The sequence below is a fragment of the Brachyistius frenatus genome, unplaced genomic scaffold, assembly GCF_029030835.1.
Source record: "Brachyistius frenatus isolate BFR_SWC_R1_liver_20210118 unplaced genomic scaffold, ASM2903083v1 Contig_377, whole genome shotgun sequence".
NCBI lineage: Eukaryota > Metazoa > Chordata > Actinopteri > Embiotocidae > Brachyistius > Brachyistius frenatus.
Genome location: NW_027210976.1, coordinates 76369 through 99993, shown reverse-complemented (window position 1 = coordinate 99993; position 23625 = coordinate 76369). Strand labels below are relative to the sequence as shown.

General features: G+C 41.8%; 2 protein-coding genes across 5 annotated transcripts in view; one reads left to right on the top strand and one right to left on the bottom strand.

Moving 5' to 3' along the window:
• Window positions 1-23625, top strand: part of cabp1b (calcium binding protein 1b) — a 64500-nt gene that overhangs the window by 29352 nt on the left and 11523 nt on the right. For 2 of the 3 annotated variants that reach the window (XM_069724450.1, XM_069724449.1), the window contains exon 1: window positions 17661-18578. In XM_069724450.1, coding sequence (XP_069580551.1) covers window positions 17895-18578 — 684 coding nt within the window. In that variant the 5' untranslated portion in view covers window positions 17661-17894. Of the gene's footprint in view, window positions 1-17660; window positions 18579-23625 lie in introns of those variants that run through there. The other variant, XM_069724452.1, reaches the window with a different exon arrangement.
• ggt5b (gamma-glutamyltransferase 5b) lies at window positions 550-16830 on the bottom strand. 2 transcript variants are annotated; one of them, XM_069724447.1, is made up of 12 exons: window positions 16230-16830; window positions 6888-7015; window positions 6711-6806; window positions 5870-6065; window positions 4665-4825; window positions 4359-4505; window positions 4097-4227; window positions 3132-3319; window positions 2937-3028; window positions 2736-2845; window positions 2533-2643; window positions 550-2303 (listed from the first exon to the last, which is right to left on the bottom strand). In XM_069724447.1, exons 2-12 carry the CDS (start codon window positions 6931-6933, stop codon window positions 2157-2159), a joined length of 1425 nt encoding a protein of 474 aa, XP_069580548.1. In that variant the 5' UTR covers window positions 6934-7015; window positions 16230-16830; the 3' UTR covers window positions 550-2156. The 2 variants fall into 2 exon arrangements, with proteins under 2 accessions (XP_069580548.1, XP_069580547.1); XM_069724446.1 differs by lacking the exon at window positions 16230-16830 and adding an exon at window positions 8645-9518.

Below are 23625 nucleotides of genomic sequence, written 5' to 3'. Positions count from 1 at the left end.
TGATCTGAAGTTGTTTGGGTTTGGAAAGTATTAGTTCAAGCTGTGTTCCGGGTTTGTGGTTGAGAAGGATGTCGGGTGAAGATCACTCTTCCCGTTTTGGACTTAAATGTTTTATTGTAACACAAATACTCAGTCAAAACGTGAAATTATTTTCTAAAATATTTTGACCAAAAATAGGAAATACAAAATTACATTTTTGGTGTTGTAAAAATACACTTCGTTTTGGGATCACGGTCTCAAATGAGGTCGTTTCACATTCAGTAAAATCTTTAAGGTCACAGTAGAAGTTGGTCAGGATGTCACTTTAAACAGGTTCCATGGCTCATCTATAGCAAATAGTTTACAAAAACAGATTATAGATTACAAAGAATGACATAGCTCAGCCAGGAAATAAAACATTCATTGATATTTATAGACACAGTGCACATTGGTCTGGAGGGTGCAATACTAGGTTAGGCTAGGTTAGGTTAGGTTAGGTTAGGTTAGGTTAGGTTAGGTTAGGTTAGGTTAGGTTAGGTTAGGTTAGGTTAGGTTAGGTTAGGTTAGGTTAGGTTAGGTTAGGTTCGGTAGTTACTTTATTAATCCCCGAGGGGACATTTTTTTTAAACTATGGACCATGAATGCACGTGAGCAGTGGGTGTAGGAGCCTCAGGGGGGGAAAAAACATGCGTATACCCGGTGAGGTCCTGTCCCCTTAAAAGACAAATTATTAGAGCTCCTATGTTTGCTGAAACCTGTCAGCACAGCAGCATCACTGCAAAGAGTTGTGACAAGGCAAGAGACCCGAGCACTCAATCAAACTGCGGTTACCCAAATTCATTTGGAGAAGAAAACAAAGGCACCTGCTCTGATGATCCCAAACCTTGTCAAGTGAATCCAAGTCATGGTCCTCTTACTTGTTTTGTCCTAAGATTTCAGTCCTCATGACAACTGGGCAAAGTACATTTCCTGATGAAGACTCATGTAGACAAAGTAAGTGGACATCAAATTTGACAAAACACGGTTCCAAAGGTTGAGAGAGAACGTTGTACTCATTAGCGAACTGCTGTAAACTTTAATGACAGTTTGCAGAACAACTTCTTGGTCTTTATTTGACTTTTTCAGGCTGCAGGCCAATTGGATTTTTGCAAGTGAGTGGATCAGATGTGGTTTGTCCACATATCACCAACCAGCCTGCACGGGTTGCTGCTGTAATCAACTATGCAGAGCGGCTTTCCAATACGGAAGCAAAATGCCATCAGACAATACATTTCAGCGTCTGTCCACGGACATTTGTTCTTGTTGTCGCTCACATCTACATTCTGTGATGGCGCTCCGCTCCGTCAGTGATAGCAGAGATTCTGAAAATGACATCGTCACTGAGTGTCACGTTGCGAGTGACGCAAGAAATCTGATATGAGCCAGCAGAGCGTCCAGACTGAGACGCCTGCGTAGAAATCCTATTGGTGTTGCATTTCAAACAACCTCCAAACGTGGTTTAAATCAGATTTTTTTTCATGTGTTTTTTTTACTGATACAATCTGGATATGACAAAAAACTGATTTGGTCTCGCAGATAGTTTGCCCTCTGCTTGCCAGTTGTGCATACACACCGTTTTCTGGTACTATGATTGCTGGTGCGCTCAGTGAGTGTATTTCTGTCTGCCTGTTTCCATGAGATGCATAAAAAACCTCAGTGGAATATGTCAGAAATTGAGAACATCCAATATATGAACACTTGATCAAGGTGGAAAAGATGGTGCATGGATGTTAGCTATGTGCAGTAGCAATAGTCCATCACATGTATTACATCATCATGTTGCGCTCTCTTGTCCTGCAATAGTTTAATGGCACCAGACTGGAGAATTGGCTCCACATACTGCTTATTCTGATGCTCCTACCTCCTAAATTAATAACAGAAGTGGATGGAAATGTGCAATGATTCACATTTTCTTGAAAATGTAAATGGCCGAATCTTTGAAAACGGGGCCCAAGTTATAACAAACTGGAATAATCCTTTAAGATTTGTGACAGTGTTGCTCACAAGTTCCATTTAAAAAGAGCCGAAGCACCAGTTGCTCACATCTTGTTGTCAGGACTGCAGCACATTTCCTGTTTTTAAAGCTCGAGGTTCAGTCAGTCTTCAGATTTTAGTGGAAGAGTTACGTGTCCACATGGTCAGTATCCAGCTGACATCCCAAACTTCCTGCTGTCTGATACGGCCACCATGCAGCCGTTCTCCTTTTCCACGGCGTTGACCACATTGAAAAAGTATTTCCAGGTCCCATCTTTGTGTCCAAGAGCTCTGAGGCCATCTATCACATGCTGAGGGGACAAAACACACACAAACACACACATTAATACCACTTTAGCCTTCCAACTCGAAATGTCAAAACTGATTCCAGGTAAATTAAATCTGACTTCGTAGGATTATATCCTGATAATCTCCACCAGAATCCACCAATTTAAATAGAAGTGTTTTTCACTAGAGAGCCGATCACAGTCTGGTGCGTTTGAATGTCATTAATGGACAGTGAGGATGAAAGTACTTCACCTTGTCAAAACCAGGTTCAAAATTCACATTGTTCTTTGAATCAACAAACACTATCGGAGCAGCGATGGCATCTTTCAAGCTCATCTTCAGCCACAGGTGATTTATTATAGACTGCAGGAATAAAGGAGAATTGTGTAATCAAACAAGGAAGCAGAACAACAAGGAAGCTACCTTAATTCAATTGAATTGAATTATTGAGTTACCAAGGCCACTGCTGTGGTTATCATGCTTCCTCCCGATCCACCAATGGAAAGTATCCCTCCAGACTTTGACTCCAGTATTACTGGGGTCATTGAGGAGGGCGGCCGTTCACCTACGTATGACAACAATTAGACTCTCTATCAGACAGAAATGAAGAATGTCTTTAATTCGACGGCCGTGGGTTGAAAGCTGTGTTTCCTTACCTGCCCTCAATGTGTCCGCTCTCCCGCAAAAGTCAGCCAGCTCGTTGTTAAGGATGATACCTGTTCGCGGAGAGTACACGGTTCCTCCAAATCTACAGAACAAAACACAGCCAGTACATTAAGGGAGCGGATGCACATTATATAAGAGTATTATTTCCTCTATATGAATCATCTTTGAAGAGTCTTCCTGCTCACAATTGGTTTATGGTGCTGGTGGCTGAGACGGCCAGTCCGTCTTCATCAATGACAGACACATGTGTGGTCCCAATGTGATCAGAAGAAGGTTTGATATTCAAGTAGTACGCATTTTCATGGGTGAGGTTTGAAGAAATCATGGCCCTGATGCGATGGATGAAGGATGGATCGATCAGGTGATCTGCACTCTGAAAGAAGAATATCATGCGATATATCATATATATATCGATGGTGTGAGATTTAAACTGTTACTAAAGTTACTTTTATTCTTCTCTCCTGAAGAGAGAGTATATTATTTTATTTTGTCCACACTGGGACAGCAAAACATGAACGTATTACCATAGCAAGTCCTTTAACCCATACGACTACATGGCTTGAACCCTTTTCTACCCTCAAATAGGACTCTTCAGGACTGTTTCCCAAATAAACCCCCTGGTAAGGGTTAGGCACAAAAAACTTGGTTAGGGAGAAATAATGGTTTGGGTTAAAATGATGGCTTAAAATCACAAAAACTGTCCAAACTCATAAATGGACAGAGGGAACGAACAGACGACCGCTTTCCTTCTCGCTCTGTTTTGCTCGTGTCCATCTCTTTAGCTGCTAAATGCTTCGCTATGTTCATTGGCTAATTGCTAACTTTGTCTTTCTTCTATTTGGGGGCAAGTAGTGTTCAGTGGATTCATCAGAGCTTTCTCTACAAAAACAGCTGCCTGCTGTGCCTGGAAACAAGGTTGATTGTAACAGTTACAGAACAGCGAAGTGCCATAAAACCAAAACAATGAACTGAAAAACACTAGAACGCTCTTCAGAACTATGGGGTACTGCACAGTATAACAAAGTCATAATAATAGCAAATAAAAATGGCTCATTTGAACATATGAACCAGTTCTTTTACCTTTTGTTCCAATAAAATTATTATTAATAATAATAATAACAACAATTATAATACAATTCCAGATCCCAACCTTTGTGTAATCAAAGACAGGATCACGAATGCTCCTCCTTTGTCCATTAGCAAATTTTGCTGCCTCTATATAATGATGGTACATCTGAACCTTCTTGTCACCAACGAGGGAGTCTGAAGTCAAAGAGAACTCTGCAGGAAAACAGGACAGCAACAAGGTTGAAAATTCCACTAATCTTCGGTTTTTTTCTTCTGTAGAACTGCATACAAAGATTTGGTTTGTTCAATGAATCATAGAAGAGTCATCACACAATACATGAAACCTTTCATGATTGTGAGAATGAAGGCAAGCAGGGCGCCACCAGCAGGCGGTGGAGGGATGTGCATCTGACTATTTCCAAGCGGAACCGTCCACGCGTTGTCCACCTGCACCTGGAAGGACCTCAGATCCTCCATTTTCATCGTCCCACCTAAGACAAATGTAGACTGTATGAAAAGCTGGTTTATCATAAATTAAATTTGCTTTTGAACTCTATCTTTTTTTAAATTGTTTACAAGTAAGTTTTCTGCCTTTTCTTTTTCTGTCTTTTTAAGTATACTCCAGCAGCATATGTTGGCTTTGTACCAACCTGCAGCTTTTATGTCCTGGATTAAGTCATGTCCTATCTTGCCAGTGTAGAAAGCATTTGCCCCTTGCTCTGCAATGGTTTCCATGGTTTCTGCAAGTTTAGGAAACTTCAACGTGTCTCCTTTGCTTAGAACAGTTTTGTTCTTGTTGCAGAATATTTTGCTGGAAAAACACACACAGACACACATTAAGCAAAAGGACAGGAGAGAGAGAGACCTGTCAAATCAGTCATCAAAACAAAAAACAGACATGAGGTCAAAGCAGTTCACACCAAACATCCTAAAGATGTGGCTCAGCTGAAGAATGGTTCCAAAGCCCCTGAACACTGCTGGAAATGCCTGTTTGAGGTTTTTGATGCCAAAAGAGATCCGACTAGTCCTTAAATCTATGATATTGATTTAAGCACATTGTGTTTCTTTATACTTATGAATTAGATGAAGATCAAATCCCATTTTAGGACCAGTTAATGCAGAAAATTAGGTAATTCCAGGATCAGGATCCAAGATCTGTACATTAGGATACTGTACTGTATCATAAGACCAAATGTGGCCGTGAAGTCAGTGCAAAGTGTGACTCTGGAAACTCTGTAAGGCATCTGACAGTTGTTCTGCAGAATTATCCAGTGCATCCTCCCGCATGAGGAAAGGTCCACTTATCAGCATCAAAATCATAAAGACTCTTTTGTCTATGCTCACACTTGCAAAAACAGCCCGTGGTGCAATCAAACGCACCTTTTCTGGCTTTTCACATCACATTTAACATCCCGAGAGCACCATTTTCTGGGAAAAGCAACATTTCACACAAAGGTGAACAGTAAACTTTGCTCCTGCAATGTTATACTAAGAACAGCAGTGTGCTCTCATGTGTTCTGACAACATGACAATTATTTTGACTGACAACACTGAGCGTGGTCACCTGTATTACGCAATGTGTGAAGTTAAATTCTCAGAGTCAATTGTTAACCAAGCGGTTACATAAAACTCAACTTGTTCAACCAGGGTTTTATAGGTGAGGTCTTTGCGCCAGGAGTTTTGCAGTGACACATGCATGAAAAAAAAGGCTGTGGAAAAGTTCACAACCCCTTTTAGTTCATTGGGACCATCAAACATCAAATGTCAAACTGAAATTCTGACATCTTTGCTGACAATAATCACTTTAAAGACTAAGAAAGCCGTCTGTCACTCAGGAGTAAGTGAGAAGCTTTACCACAGAGACGACTTTTCCACATGCTCTCTCACGATGTCGGAATGCAGGAGTTTTCCCAGGAAGGCTGGAAGAGGGATGCCCTCTCTGGCCAGTCTAACGGTCGGCTTGAACAGCTCGGCCCAGCGGAGCTTCCCGTACTGTTTGTGAACGGCCTCGTAGCCACGCAGCTCTCCAGGAACGCCGATCCACTGGCTGCCTGCAATGTTCAGGTGGGAAACAGTGCGGCTGAATTAGACAAACGATGGAAACCGATTATCAAATAATTGAGGTGGACTGAATGTATGTGGTACACAGAGACGAGCAATTACACAAAAACACGTTTTTGACTCAGATTGGTGATATTATTCAAGTCAAAACATGTAATTTTACATATGCAAAATGTTTATTGCTGGAGAAAAACATCTAACTTTATGAATTCAACAAGAGCAGTAGCATGTAAAGTCATTAACATTTCATAAGGAGTTAACTACACACTAGCTGTAAGCAGATAGAAGTGTTTATTGATGTAAATGAACAACTATAACCCATCCCGTGGGCACTTATGCCTTACAGCTGCTTAATAAACAGATAATGAAGGACATTTAGTCTGGCTTCTTAGGAGAATTATAATTGTCAGACCAAACAGCTATAGTTTGTTCTGAAGCATTTATTAGATGTTTACATGGTGTTTTTAAATGCTGGTAAAAGCCTATTTCTACTAAACTGAGTCTTCAAATGTAATAAAACAAGGTGATAATGAGACAAAACAATTCATTAAGAAAATATTTCACTGTGTTATGGTTTGAGTTACATTGCATGATGCTGCAATGCAAGGAAGTGGGATGAGAAATTCTCAGCCTACCTGTGGACAGTCTGAAAGTAGTGGGACACTCATTTAACAGGTTCGCCTTGAATGACTGTGGGACAGTCTCTCTAAAGTTGTAGACTTTGACATTGCCTAAAAAAGATCAGCAATTAGGACGATAATCAATTATTGTTTGCGAGGTAGCAAAATTAAAGAAATGACAAGAGGACCCACCTGTTTTATTTCTTACAGTCATTATGGAGCCTCCTCCGATCCCCATGCTCTGAGGATTGACCACAGATGTGCACAGAAGAGCTGCAATGGCGCCATCTACTGCTGACCCTCCCTGCTGAAGGACATTCCTGGAAAACATATTCACTGGATTTACAGAAAATATGTGAACACACACTCAGTCACTAACTCTAATTACTCACCACAGATGTGCTACCCTCAGACACATCTCTAATATTTGAACGAGACCCAGATGTTCATGAATTCAGGGAGTCAAAGTACAGTGAGCGCTGCCAAGAGGCAAGTTTGAACCATGTGCTGATGCTTGAGGTCGAGTTCAGGTAACTCAGTGCCAGGAAGTCGCTGGCGACGGTGATGCTGTTTTTTTGTATTGACTCGTGAGGTAAGCTGCATTAGAAGTTACTTATTTGTTTTAAGTAGGTTATCCAACTTAATTAGACGACACAACGGAGCATGTAAGCTCAGCCTGCACCATCTCTGGGAGCCCTGAAAGGGCTCTTTTCTCTGAGAGGTTGGCATGCGATCAGATGTGTTCACTGAGCGACAGGAGAAGACAGTGTTGGGAATGTTTTGGTTCTGTAGAGGTCCGGCCAGCTCGGAGCCTCGCAGGGTTCAACAAAGGGAAAAGAAGCAGGTGGCCGAATGACAGAATAGTTCAATCATAAGAATCTCATGTAAACAGTTTAGACCAGGCAACAAATGCAATGATTTAAACTGGTTCATGAAAAATTAGTTTGGAAAAATGATCCAGAGACCAGATTATAGCGCCCGGAACTCTAAAGAAAAGTAAAAAAAAGAGTTTAAGCACAGTTTATTCCACATCGGCAGCTGGCTGAGGAAGCGTTGTGCCCTTCATGCGAATTTCAAAGCCAGTTGATACTGGTTCAGCAGTTTGATGCAACTCTTTCAGATTCAGAAATTTAAAAAATAGGAGCAGACTGCTTTGTATAACTGTACATTACATCTCAGTACAAGGAATGAACAGGGTCAGCATGTTTCAACACCAAAATGTCCCCAGAGTGTCCTTCACTTCACTTCCCTTCACTTGCCGCTTCCTTCTGTCACAATCTGAGCTTTTTCATTGTCTCTGCTGTGAACTGGTAAATGAACCCATCACAAATCTTGGCAGAGGACAGGGGAAAAAAAGCTTTCAACCTCTGAGTACAAAAGCAGAAAGAGCTACACACGTTTGTTTCTATAGTTGGAGTTACTGTGATTAGATTGATTGAGTCCATATTGGGACTCACAGCAGAACAAATCACTGCCAGCCTCTTCACTTCCCACCAGACAGTGTAATATGAATAAGTGGGTTTTCCTCTCCTCGTTAAGACCAACAGGTTAGTTTGAAATACATCAACAGGAGGTGAGAAGGAGAGTCAGCGACCTGTCCGCCCACAGTTGTGCAGGTATTATCTCCATTCCTCAAACACAGCCTATCAAATCTCTTAAACTGCTTATCCCATTGCTCACTGCAGCTTTTTTTTAATCTCCTCCATAAGAGCAGCGAGGAGTAGGCTGATGAGTTCGGGCTATGTCATTACCGTTAATGAAGAAACACATAAACGTAGGTTAAATACTGATAACAGGCAGGTAACGTAATGCAGGAATATATTAATAAACTTCTAACTTCTAGAAATATGTTTTTTTGCAAGCGAGTTGGTCTAAAATGAATCAACAATTTCTCCTGACTGAGCTGAATTTTTCCCGGATCCAAAGGACTTTGTGAGAAGGTGATTTACCTGCCAACCTCGGAGCAGAGCAGCGAGTCTGCAGAAACCGCCGCGCGTCTGAAGCCGCCGGAACATCTGTCCGAAAGTAAAGCGACGCACAGACAGACGAGAGCGACGGCGCAGATGAAACCCCAGAAGAGACAGCAGCACAGCAGCCACGGCCGAGATCTAGCCATCGGAACTTTCCTGAGGAGGGAAACTTTGTGCCGAGGAGGAACTGCTGCTACTGCTTCAGTGTAATCTGTTTAATCCTGAACAGCCTCCTCCCTCTAACCACCCACGACTGCCATGAGAAAGAGCCAAAGACAGACCGTTAACATGGAAGTCTGCTCTTAATATCCCGGGGAATAACCTTGAAGTCATAAATATTTCCAGTTTCATTTTTAAAATGATGGCTTAAGTAGAATGATCATTTGCAGGAAACTTTTACACAACATTGGTCAAGATTTCCTTTTTTTCTTTTTCCTGTAGCTCCCACATTTCTCACTATTCTGCCCCCAGTATGACAACCAGCTCCCCAATGTTACATGTGATCTCTGTGTCAGTGACCCAGTGGACACAGTGAGATCTCACAGATGCTGAAATTTTCCTCATCAGGCTCTTGTACAGCCTATTTGTGTGTAAAATACTCTATCTTCGTTTTCATTTTGCCATATTATCTGTTCAATGACTTCTGCTTGGTAATGAAACATCCTCACATAAAATAAGCCATTTTTTTTTAAGGAAATCAATCAGTGACTCGCATAACAAACCTCCAGAGGTTGAGTTTCCTTATCAGCAAAATGCAGCTTCAGCCCATATATATATTTATTATTCCACGTGAATACACTTTAATTGTGAATATTTGTGTACAAGATATAAGCTGTCTCAGATAAAGGCGTTTGAATCATATTTACAATTTCAAAACAATTAAAATAATTTGCTGTGGTAATTTTAGAGTTATTTCACAAAAAGTCCTGCAGCATTAATTCTGAAATGACAAGCTGATTCAAAATATATCTTTTTAACAACTTGCCAACTTGCCTTCAGCTCCACATTATGTTTTAGAATTTAAGTTTGAGCCATCTTTTATTTAAGTTACTTTTTCTTTCAAGATCAATTAATCATTTATGGTTCCACAATTAGTTTACAGTATTTGAGTTTCTTCAAAAAAATATTTCATACTAAATATTGTAATGAAGAATCCCTCCCCTCCCAATTCGGGGGGGGGGGGGGTAGTGGAGGACTCACTCCAGAGGCCAGGGCTCACATCTGGGAGAAGGTGATGTGAGCATCTTTAAAATAATATAGTTTTGGTTAATATCCATAACCATGTATTTTGTTTCCCTTAATCATAGCCGAGTGGTTTTAAATACTTTTCCACACAGTTATCTTTCCCTAAACCACTTGGTTTGAGACGACTCGGTGAGACAAAGTCGTGGCTCTGACACGCTGTAGTCTGGCGGAGGCTGCGTATATTACACACAATTCAAAATAGAATAGAAATCATTAGCTGAGTCGATGACAAACTCTGAATACGCATGTTCATTTTTTCATTCACTAGAGAATTTGGTTTATGTCATACTTCCTCATACATGCAAACGCAGCTCATAAATCTCCCCCAAAAAATCCTGGAAGTTATATATTTTTTTACTTGAAATGTTGCACAACTGTGTCAAAGGAAGCACAGCAAATATTAATCAGAAAGTACTAAAGAAAGGTTTCTGAGGAAAGGTAGAATCACTGGTGATGAACTCATGACCTCTCACACTTGGCCTCAGCTTCTTTGAAAAATTACCAAACAGAATGAGACTTCTTTGTGTTCTTGGTGTTTTCAATGTGGCCGCACATGATTATATACCCAAACCTCCAGATGGCCGGTCGAGCCTTAATCTGTGTAACGTAGCAAAAGCCCCTACTGGGAGCACATGCTCCCCCCAACACCTCAGACAGTCCAAACTTCACTTCAACTTTGGCTGGAAGTTCACACAGACACCACAAAACTGCAGCCAAATACTGAGCTTCAGCCATGCAGGTGAGTCCTACAGGGTGCAACACCACTGAGCATGTGGGCATGTGATAGATTAACAGGTCCACCAGCCAGAAATGACGAAAGCCAATGTGATAATAATCAGATAACACATAAGCACAAATAGTTTGTCCGCAGGAGGAATAGACAAAGCCATCTAATATATCTGAATCATCTAATCAACAATATGACATGTGGTGACAGTCTTTTCACATAATGTACAATTGTGTCAGGTTCAAAAGACACCGCAGCTGTCAGACCAGTTCGGGAGGTTTCTTTTGGACCGGACCCAGTGTTTGCTCTGCCTCTTCCTTCCTTAGGCTGGAGCTATTGTCCCTACCCGTTTCTGAGGCCGAGACCGAGGAAGGGAAAATCACATTTATTTATTTATTTTTATTTATTTATTTCACTTTATTAATCCCCGAGGGGAAATTTCTTCGCTCCGGGGGGGGGGGGGGCTCTAAGGGGGAGCTGCTGCAACAGGCTGCCACTAGCGCGGTGCCACGTAACCTGACCTGAGGTGCATGTTTTTGGATGGATTTATGGAAACTAACAAAATATTTAATGACATATCATATATAACTGCAGCCAAACCAAACCAAAACTAAACAGCAGGAAAGGAGTAGAACCACCAATGGACTGAGGCTGGTCCATCCAGGTGCACCAGCACTGTGTCCACCTTCTGGGAAAACACAAGCAGGAGCCCCAAGTGACACACAGACACACACACACAGACACACACACAGGTGCCCTCAACATGTGTGTCTGCTCTGCCCCCCCGATGGGCCGGTGAGGCCGGCGCTGACCGAGGTGCTGAATGTGCAAAGCTGGCATCGACCTTCACTGTGTGGGGTTTTGACCCTCAGCGAGGGCACGACCATGAGAGCCAAGAGTCCAGAGCCGCTGCAGTGAGCTGCTATTTCTGTTCACAGTGACCTTAAACAAGATCTCCAGTTGAAAACCAGCTTAAAAACTTGTTTTAGTTCTCTTATATGAACGGCCCTGCGAAATGTTACTGTTGCCTATAGTTCTAGTGCAGACTACACAACAGTACATTATTGTGAAGGGCCACACGTATGTAGTCCTTTTAATTTGATGCTTTATGTTTTATATCTGAACATTGTGCAGCAGGAGAAACAGTGATATGAGCTCCGTGTATTCTGTCCAGTGTCCGGTTAAAATGTCAACACAAGGGGGAGATGGTGTGTGTCTTTTCTGCTGTAGAGCTCCTGTGATTGAAATAATGAAAGAGTAGCTTTCCACATCTGATTGTAATTTATTCTTCTCTTTTTTTTTGTTGCATTTTGGCACCTACAAGTTTTTCCTTATTCAGACAGTTAAACAGACAGCACATTAAACCAATTATTTCAAACTAGAAAAAAAATAAACAAAATTATTGACAAGTGAATTTATGAAACATAGGTATAATAAGTAACTAATGACCTTCGTAAGACTTGTAAATAGATAATCTGGTCAGAAAACAGCATGTTAATGTGAATTAATGTTGCGTTAGCTTAATCCTAACCACAACCTTTTTTTTGTCATCCTAACGGGGTGAATGCTGCAGGGAGTTGGATCAGTTTATTTCCAGCTATGAAGGTAAAGTAATTCATCTAAATAAAATAGAAGTCAGTGTGTCACAAATTTAGCTTACGTAAGCACACAGAGATGGTGAAGGAGAATATTGTGCAAGGAATACTGTAGGTCGCTGTGCACCTATAAATAGTGCATAGTTATTATTCTGCCCTCCCTGCGTCATACCAACCCCCCCACTCACCCTTGCCAGCCCGTTCACTCAAATCCACCATCCTTTGTGAGCGCTGCACCTTTACAGCTCTCAGTCCATAAGCCGGAATCTTTCATGTTTTCTAACATCTTTTTGCAGCCTGCAACCTTTTCATTCCTCTGAGAAAACCGTCTTCTCACTTGTGGATTAGATTCGACTCTAATGCACAAATAGATCCAGAACAATTTTCATCTGTCCAAGTGACACCTCTGAACAGAACCATGACAGAATGACATGTAACAGGGAAGCAAGGAACAGAGGAGGAATCCATTTAAGATCATCTGGATCGCACACTGACTTCACAGATGAGGCATCATCCCTGAAATATACGCTCCCGTAAATTAGTGCAATACATACATGTTTTGCAGCCTTACATTTATGCTTAAAAACAGATAAAATACTGATATAGGAATAATATTATGAATCTTATTTTCATGCAAATTATTGTTGTTATTTCGTTCTCTCTACTAAAGACATAATACAAAGTAAACACTGAAAGTATTAGAGGCGTAAACTTAAAATATTTTAGTGTCATAAACTTTATCAGAAATATTATCTTGAATAAACGCCGCAATTAAAATGTCTGGATTTCCCATGAGGTTGTCCTGTGTATGGAATTTAGGAATCAGAATAATTGTTTAGTTGTTCACAAATGTCCTCTGTGTAAATATAAACGAGGTCAACATTATCCATGCTTGGATTGTCTCAACTGTTACACTTTGGCCATGAAATTATCACAAAAGTGTCAAATGTGCTTAGAGCAACAAGTTTCATATGTATTTATCCAAAATAATTTATAAATCCCTTGTAAACTGCAGAGGTGTTTATTTCACTCTTTTTATCCACCACCTTCAAAGTGAAACGCACCTGCTGTGTCTGATATTGAAAAAGTGATTGGACTGCAGCAGCCCTCCATTTAGCGTGATGAAACATTACTGGAGGAGTTTAAACTCAAAAGGAATTAACACCTCCCTAATACAGCAGGGGCTGATTGGAAATAAGCACACAAGGACATCTACATGTGGTGTACCTTCCCATCCAACGAGTCATCACAGACAAATCGATGCATTGCTCGTGACAGTTTGTTAATCCAATATTTCCAATGAGCTATGAATGGTCTATTAAGTGACGTCTGTCTGTGAAAACCCTGACGTGACAGAATACAGTGAGTTTGTTTTCTAAAGAGACTAAACACTCACGCAGTTGCTTTTCGTACATTTTTGTGCTGAGTGCGTGAAGTTCAAACTTACAAGGTCAAACTTGCTGAGTTTGAATTAATGGTGCGTTCATGAGCCTTTGGGAAGAGGGAAAGTTCTGTCCTCTGAAAATCCACCTGAACACCTGTCTAACCAGGAATATCCCAGATATCATTTCAAGCTCCAAGAAGTCGCAAACCAAGTCTGCCAACCCGACCTGGTGGGCTAGATGTGTTAAATGTTAAAAATGTCATTACATCAAAACATGCAGAAACATTTGCGATCTTATTCCTGCAAAGTTTACAACAATAAAGAGCAACGTTTTTTTTTTACAGCTGAATTGTTTTGTTGTGTCGCTCTGGATTTACAACAGAGTTTCTAACAAATGAAGGGAGTCTCTATCACAGTAAATAACTGTATTATGATAATAGATACATTTTAAAATGCTGAAATTGTGGAAAATGATTGTGGGTTAGGGTGATTGTGGATTGGAGTCACTCGAAGTTCCTGCCTCAAGAGAGAGCAGTTTTACGGGGGTACCCGTTGCTGCGTCACACCTGAAAGTCAAATCAAATATGCTAAGAAGGTTTAGGATAAGCCAGCCCCCAAACACTCAGAGCTCCGCTGAGGGCGTAGATGATGAGCAGCGCAGGACAATGACAGTGTGCTATTACTGGTTGTTCAGCAGCTAAAAGCTCTAGAAATAGCCAGAGGATAAAAATTTACATTAGGAACGGCAGAAATTCAGTTTTGGAGACAATCTTTCCTGTTATCGTGAAGTACTGCTAAAGCTAAGCTTAAAGTAAAGTACTTTTACTTTGTTATTTATCGTAAACACAATCTGTCCTTTCTGAAACATCCTGCTGAAGTTCATACAGCTCTATAAGATCTCACACCTCCAGCTGCAGCCATTATATGTGTATATATTTCTTTCTTTCTTTCTTTCTTTCTTTCTTTCTTTCTTTCTTTCTTTCTTTCTTTCTTTCTTTCTTTCTTTCTTTCTTTCTTTCTTTCTTTCTTAGCTGTATATATGCCTATTTATGTTTATACGTCTATTTATGTCTGTCTGTTTTTGTTTTTTTTGCACACTGAGAGAACAAGTTACAACTGAAGTCAAATTCCTTGTATGTGTAACGTACCTGGCCAATAAATCTGATTCTGATTACTCGAAGTAAAGACGCTGTGTAAGGAAATTTACATTATTCAATAAATAGTATTCCCATTGGCTGGGTGTGAACCTGCGGTCACAGCCAATCAGAGTAACTTTCATAAATCATGTAACTTTTATGTAAATAGCTTCTGAACCAGCAAATGACCATGTTTAAAATAGTCGAAACTAAAAATGTATACGAGATGAGTCATAAGGGGTTATAATACAACATCTTTGATGAGGAAAAACAACTACAGCTCTTCTGATGCTATTAACTTGGACTGATAGACCTTATGAGTCATAAACATTACTTATGTACGTCTCTCAAGAAGTGAATGAGAAATATTTGTTGACTGAAAACGTCACGTGACTTCACAGATGTGAGAGCGTGTGGATGCAGAAGGTTTCTGATGCTCTCAAACATTGAGGCACCTGCGTTAGATAAATGTTGGATAAGCAGATGAGTGATGTGTTGTGGTTCACTGGACTTTTACTGTAATTATCATATCAGTCTGTTGATGACAGCAGGACTTTCATCTGAACCTGAAACTTGAGTTTTGTCAAAGTATCAGTTTCTGGGTCCCTGCAGCCGTTTAGCTTCTTCGGCTTCCTCGTGTTCCTGCGAGCATTATTTTTAGTTGGATATTCCATCCTACAGAAACCGTAGATGAGTGGGTGAAATGTTTTGATGATTCAGATGAGGGAACTCTTTCTTCACCTTGTGGGCCCCAAGCTGCTCCATGCTAAATTATTCAGCCTGCCGATGAATCTTTCAGTAATATCAAATTGTGCCACGGTACGAGGTTAATAGGGATGCAAGATGTGATCAGAGATTAGAGTCAGGGACACAAACTCCAGTTTTTCTCCAGTAGTTCTGCTGTTCATGAACACCGAGCAGCAGCTGCATTCACTGCAGCACTTGCCATGAAAGTTTGGCCATCTGACCCGGCAGAGAGCTGGAGTGTGATGTCGTGGGGAGTAAATATAAAAATAGAAAGTGTCATGGCTCCACTAAATGTTACTAAACATGTTTTGTTTTCATGTAGCTTCAGTGACAAATTTCCAGAATCAGCCTTTAAAATAATTTCCTTTTTTGCCGGATGTTAATTCTGTTCTTTATTTTAAAGATGTGATTGTTTATTTTTGTTTATTACTGCATATAACATTTTCCTGTCTTTTTCTTTTTACTCTCTCGCTGTCTCTGTGGACATTAAATGGGCCGTATTGCACCCTGAGGCTTGAATGTCCCCTGCTGCAGCCCAACGTCTACAGAGAGGGAGGGGAACAGGAAGAGCAACGGAGAAAGAAAGCTGGAGATTTTAAATTTGTTCATGAACAAGATTCAGCTCCAAAGTTAAGATCAAAACATCCAAATGTCTCCTGCTTGTCCTAAAAGATGAGGGGAGTTACGGAGCACCCGATAACGACACTGGCTCAGCATCCGGGACACTTGCCTGCACTTGATGAGCTGCACGGAGGATGAAAAGGTAGCAGACGAGTTAAAGCAGGCCGCTGTTGAAGGCGGGGGGGTGAGGGGTGCGATGAAGTGAAGATACTTTGCCTCACCCTGGAGCAGAGGAGAGAGAGACACAGATGTCAGAGAACAAAAATTCCCGAGAGAGGAGAGCAAAATCTGCTCATTTCTCAGCTTTGCACTGTGAAACACAATTCGTGAGAGCTGGAGTGTCTAATTGCCTGCGTATGTTGACATCATTACATACTTTCGCCTGCATCCCCGGACATCTGCTGAGAGAATTATGACCCTGGGTGGGATGGAGGGAAGCAGAAGGATTGCCACACTTTCTTTTCAGTGTGTTTTCCATTTGAACTTTTATGTTATTATTCTAAGTAAGCCACGGTTACTTTTTCTATACAGTATGTTTTAACACCTTCATATCCACGTTGATGGAGATGACTATTTGCACAAGTCAAAATCAAATAAATGATTAAAATGTATGTGCACAGAGAAGGGACCTTGTTATTGCACTCCCTAAATAGTATGAAATATTTGAAATGTCAAAAATAAATATAATATATGGCAATAAAAAGGTACCTTTTTATATAAATTTTGAGGCAATAAAGTGCTATTTTAACTGACAAAAGTCATGACAACGTTAATCTTTTTAGATTTTCGTGAGATGTTTGGGATGATGAACTCTTGGTTAAGAGTTAATCTGTGAAATTTAGAATGAAATCATCTGGAAATAAAAAAATGTTTTTTGATGGAAGCAATTTCCTGCAAAAAGGTTCATAATAGTTCTTAATGTAGTTCTTTCAAAATAAAATAACCTGCCATTTTATTTTTCATTACTATATTGCACTTTCTTTGTTCATTCCAAGACTGACTGATGAATAAATGGTGCCACAGCATTAATTGCAAAGAGGTTATGTTACTATTCATAATTCAAAAGTCATTCTACTGAAGTGTGTTGAATTATTTCACATTGCCATCATGTTTGTGCAACCTTTTTAAAGTTTTTGGTCTTTTATTTTCACCGTTTGATTAAATATTGCGAGTCTTTGCCTTGGTTCAGTTTTTTTTTTCTTTTTTTATGTAATTGAAAAATCTGTAGCAGAGCTTTTTCCAACATGGCCTTGAAAAAGACCACCGTCCACTAACATGAATGTCACTGTAGCAACTTGTTAGTCTGCTAATATTTGTGCATAGATGCTTGCGATGTACAAAAATGTTAATTCCCTTATTACAAAACGTCAAGCGATGACTCACTTTCTAATGTCCTTCAAAAAGGGAACAACGTTAATCAAGCGGCTCATAATGTGGAGGAATTGTTTGCAGACGTGTGTCTTCATGAACTTTGTACGGTGACGCCGAGTGACACGCGACCAAACTTCGCGGAGCCCCATGAAGCGTCAGACTGGTTCACAGTTCAAGCTGCACATCACATTTTGTGCAGCAAAAGCTCGATCAGGTGGTTGCTGCTGCTCCAACTTCATCATCGCGGACCGTCCAGTGATGGTGGACTATGTGGATTAGAGAGAAGGCTCCAACGGTCTGAGGCTGCACACCTGCACGTGGCGGAGGACTGCCTTCTTTTCCTTTGTGCGACCTTCAGCCTCCATCAGCTTCACTTCGCCTGTCAAGCGACAGAAAGCGAACGATGAGCTCCTCTCTTCCCAAAAGCGAGTCCACCACTTCTCTGCTGAGATCATCCGGGCTCAACCGCAGGTCTGTGCACTCCGATCACGGTCCTCACGGTCCACACGGTCACCGGAGCCACCGCACGCACCGGCATCCCACCGGAGCTGGAGGCAGCGAGGATGCAGCCTGGACGGAGGACTGCGAGCCGAGTGCGCGGAGACCTCTCTGCCAACCGAGACATGCCGACTCTCGAAATTTAAGTGATCATCACGGGGGGCAAAAGGGCCATTGTCACCGGCAGCAGAGCGTCCTGGATGAGAGAGGCGCTCAGGAGGATGTGAAGCACAGAATGAGCCGGCATCACACAGAGCGCAGCAAGTCCTCCAGATCCAAACACTCCCATCATCACCACGACTCCTCTCGAGGTGAGCAGCCTCCTGCAGCGCATCTTCAGGGAGGCTCCCGGCAGGACAGGAGGACCTCACCAACCCCATGCCATCCAAAACACACGGACGACGCGGCGTTTTTCTTCGAGCCCAGTGAGAGAGTCATCACCGGGTCATCCTCCAGCCTCAGCTCCGACCCGCCTGCGACCAGCGCACCTGTCAAGCCCGCATCCAGCCGCAGATCCAAAAAAATGAGCGCAACCTTGTCTGAGTATGACTCTAATCTTCATCCCATAGTGAAGTCGGTCTTTGGGCAGGTAAGGAGGCGTGACATTTTTTTTCTTTTCTTTTTTAACTTTGAAACAGCTCTAAAAGTTGATTCAAAGCAAAACTCAAACTTCAGAGAATCGAGTTGATATTTTTGATGGATTCATCATATTCCTCACATTCCTCACAGCTCTCTAATGAGCTGCTAAATGTGTGGGTGTTTTGTCACTTAGCACAATGCAAAAGGCAAATTTTCAAGCTGTAAAGTAAATAAATCATTATCAGTCCGAGCTTGAATCAAGAGTCCAGATACAGCAGACTCGATGGGGACTGACACAAAGTTTCATTGATCGTAGCTTCATTCAAAGTGTCTCATATTATATATTGAAGAAAAATTGTTTAAAAACTTTGCCCCATAAAGATGAACATGGGGTCTCCTCAAAAAATGATGCCAACCCAAGTGACCCAGGTACTGGATGTTGGCAGCTTCGAGAGCTCTGCTGCTTTATTGCACCTGCAGTATCTGTGTAATCAGGTGGATTGCATTGATCCAATCGATTAGTCCAAACTAAGTAAATCACATGAGACCCATTCAGGACGTTTTTGGAGAACAAATTTAAACCCTCCACGGACAGCTGGGGGTGCAAGAAGTGAGACAGTGAGGTGAGGAAGGCATCAATCAAGAACTGATATGCAATAGCCATCCTTCGGATTATAAAAAAATCAGATTTAAATATAATCTGACATAAATACAACAAACAGATAATAATACACATACATAAATGCACATTTTGAATGAAGTGAACATGACTCGTTTCACTGCCGAGCTTTGGTTGATTACATGCAGCACGGATGCTTATGAAAAGTGTAGCTGCTTGTTCAGCAGCAGGTGAAGCTTGTTAAACCACCTGTGATGGAGCTCCAGTCACCCCAGATGAGCAGATTAAAAATGGATGCTGTTGTTGGTCCAAATCTGCAAAGGTGGGGTTGGGAGGGGGTGTGCTCATGCAAACCAATATGAATCCAGTTGCTTTCATTGTGACTGAGCAACGACAGGGGGATCAACTTACACACACACACACACACACACACACACACACACACACACACACACACACACACACACACACACACACACACACACACACACACACACACCGGTTGGGAGGAAGGGAGGTAAATAAAGCTGGATCTCTTACTTCAGGATTCTCTCCTGTTCCTCAGACAGATCAGCTGCTCCTCCTCTCATTTGATTTCTTTTCTTGTTTCAATGAAATCCTTCTTTGTTGATGATAAAAAGCTCAAGACGAGAGCATTACCTCCCTGAGTGCTAATGTGCTCCAGAAATAACTCGTCTCAATCCAGGACAGAGCTACAATCAGTCTTCGGGGTTCCACTGAGGCTGCGTCTATATAAAGTCTGCAGAGTGGAAGGACGGGATAGTTTGTTATTTCTGTCAAATCCAGAAAATGATCGTATGAAAATGTTTCTACATAAATTATGCATGATGGAAATTGTTTGATTGCTTTGAATCAGGGAACCCTTGGAAAGCTGTTATGTTTTTATAATTATGTTGGCAAACTGCAGGCAGTAATATGAGCAACAAATGAAACAGGATCACCAGCTCACATTGTCCGTCGGTGTTTGTGTAAAAGAGCGAGTGCAATGGAGTGAGTGAAAAAGAAAAAGACAGAAATGTGAGTACAACTGAGACGCTTTAGCCCGCGCTGTTTAATCTAACGGACCACAAGTCATGAGAAATATGGCGTTACTGGTCCTTGAAGAGATGTGGCAGCGTGATGCAGAATCCAGGGTTAGATGTGAAACTCCACACAAACTCTTTCATTTCATATTTTCTTATGTAACATAACATTCTGCAACAGAACTCATTCGCCTCAAGTAGAAGCAGCTAAAAATAACCCATGAAGACCTGATTATGAGAGACTGGAGGAGGGCACAGTCTCAATACAAATATTCAAATACTTTGGCAAACATGCTACCTGACAGAAAATCTGAGAAATTGGGGAAGACAAGAAGCAAACAGACGCGTGTCTCCGAGCTGTCAGTTTATAATCCACATGTTCATATTCCTACGATGAATCACCAGAAAGCCTCGTGTGGGGGTTAGAAAGAGGACAAATGTGGTTTGCTGCTTGAATGTGGTTTTGCAGTTTGTGTTGTTATGGACTGATTGTGATGCAATGATTCATTTGAATTTTAAAGTCAAATTTTGTCGCTTTAAAGCGAACATGCACCACAGTCAACAAGACTACTGGAGCTCGTTGTGGCCTTTAAACTACGCAGGCTAAAACAGACACCGTGATGGAGGACAGAGACGGAGCAGCTTTTAGTCCCAATAGAAACGCTTCTATTTCAGGACACTGAACAATCATTACAGCTCTCAGTGTTTGTGACCTTCAGTGACCTTGTTCTCCAAGCTCTTGTTGGAAATCTGGAAATGCAGCACAGACCTGCTGTTAAAAGGGATCTCAAATTTAAAAAGGGATCTTCTGAGGAAATATTATTATCAAGGAGAATTTTCCTTTTTAAATGAAAATTAAATGAAAGGATGTTTGTATTCACCAGCAGAGGGAGCAAGTACCATTCACATCAATCTGTGTGTATGTGAGAGAGGGGGGGAGAGAAGGGGGAGAGAGAGAGAGAGAGAGAGAGAGAGAAAGAGAAGGAGAGAAAGAGAGAGAGAGAAAGAGAAGGAGAGAGAGAGGGGAAGAGAGGGGGGAGAGAGAGAGAGAGGAGGTGAGAGGGAGAGAGAGGGGAGGGAGGGGGAGAGAGAGAGAAAGAGAGAGAGAGAAAGAGAAGAAGAGAGAGAGGGGGAGAGAGAGAAAGAGAGAGAGGGAGAGAAGGAGAGAGATAGGAGAGAGAAAGAGAGAGAAGGAGAGAGAGAGGGAGAGAGGGGGCGAGAGAGAAAGAGAGAGAGGGAGAGAAGGAGAAAGAGAGAGAGAGAAAGAGAGAGAGGGGGGGGGATTAAGTGCCCACTGTGTCACATCAGTGATCCTATACATGTGGAAGAGCAGGAAAAGAAAGTGAAGGAAGTGACCTGAATCGGATAAATCAGGAAGACAAAGAGTAAAATGCAGGATGACTGTTATACAAGACAAAAGCATTCTTGAACTCTGACCTCTGACCTCTGACCTCTGCAGACAATGTGAGGGAAGGTCTTCAAACACAGATCGGATCCTCACTTCCTCCAGCGGCTTTCCTGTTATCTCAGCCGCTGATGTTTCCTGTCTGTTGTCACGTTTTGTTCTTTTCTCTTACAAAAATCTGGCTTCTTCTTCTTCCCTGTTTTCTTTGGCTCTGGGTCACTCTGACCTCGATGAGTCTGCAGGGAATGAAGGAGAGAAGAGGCATTTATTACAAGAGGGGGAAAAAAGAGATCACAAATGAATAAAATAAGGACAAATCTGGGTGGAATTGAGAGAAAAAGAGAGCATCATCATCATCATCATCATCATCATCATCATCATCGTATTCACCAGAATATCCTTTAGAGTATAAACGGCTATTTTTAGACACGGAGGGATATTTTTATATCTGTGCTGAAAAAGAAGGAGGAAGAAAATTCACTCTTTGCTAGTTAAAACCTGTTTGTGATGCACACAGCTGCTGAATCCTGATGGAGGCTGATGGAGGCTGAAGGAGGCTAAAGGAGGCTGATGGAGGATGAAAGAGCTGATGGAGGCTGAAGGAGGTTGAAGGAGGCTGATGGAGATTGATGGAGGCTGGAGGAGGCTGATGGAGGCTGATGGAGGCTGGAGGAGGCTGATGGAGGCCGATGGAGGCTGAAGGAGGCTGAAAGAGCTGATGGAGGCTGAAGGAGGCTGAAAGAGTTGATGGAGGGTGAAGGAGGTTGAAGGAGGCTGGAGGAGGCTGATGGAGGCTGGAGGAAAAACAACCCAGATTTGACTGACATGCACTGAAACGAGAGACATTGCCCTGCTGACGCACATAACGGCTACTCTGAAATAAAACTTGAATAATATTGTGCATGAAATATGAAAGTCTGAGCTAATCTGATCTGAATGAACTAATCAGCTGGAGGATAAAACTGTGACGTTTCAGCCCAAGAAACACAAGAAGATGACGCAAGTGTGCATTGAGTTTTATCACAGCCGAGACTCTGATCACCAAAATGTACGCAGACAAAAACCTTCATGGTCACAGCGTTTCTCTGTTTGATCCACTGTGATGACCTGCAGTCATCAAATGATTACACGTCATTTCCCTTTGCAAATAAAAAGCAACGTACAAAAATCTGGGTTTATGAAAGCAAAAGAACATTTGCTATTTATTATTACGTCAATCCTCCTCTTCCACCACTCAGCTCAATGAACAACTGGATGGGTGAAACAGGATTACATCAAAATCTGCAGTAAATAGCGAAAGCAGTTATTAATATTTCCTCCTTCCGTGGTATTCCGATCTAATGAATGCATTTACAGAAGGTTTCTTTGCATTACGGTGAACATATTGCAAACATGCTGCCATGATTCAAAGCATGACTAGTGAGAACTTGTACCTCAATAATCATCGGACATCAGGGACATGATGACCGCAGGTCGTGTGAAGCAGTTATGTAATTTGTAAAGTCAGTCGTGTCTTTGAGCGAGCGAGCAGGTATGAGGGAGAAGCAGAGGATACGGCAGCAGAGGGCGATGGATGGAAAGCGAGCACGCCGAGCTCTGACATTATGAGAGCTGACGGCTCCTGCGTCTGACATCTGATGTGTTCTGAAGTTCACAATGAGCCTCCGGTGAGAAGCTGATGAATCATCGGCAGAACAACGCCGAGGAGCCGCGCAGATATTGAATGGGAGCGAGATCCGAGACGACTACGGCGTGAATGTGTCTATTAAAATAGCAGAGAATAGACAAGGTCGAGCGGGAAACACGGATGTACGTTGCAGCGCTGCAGGGAGCGACTCTAAAGTTGTCTGGAGCGGATGCTGCTGGTGGAAACCTGAAAACAGAGACTTTCTACTGCATGTGGTGCTTCGCTGTTTCAGCCAGCGGTGGAACAAGTACTCTTCAGGTCCTCCAATCAAATCAGATTATCAGACATACTACACATCCAGAT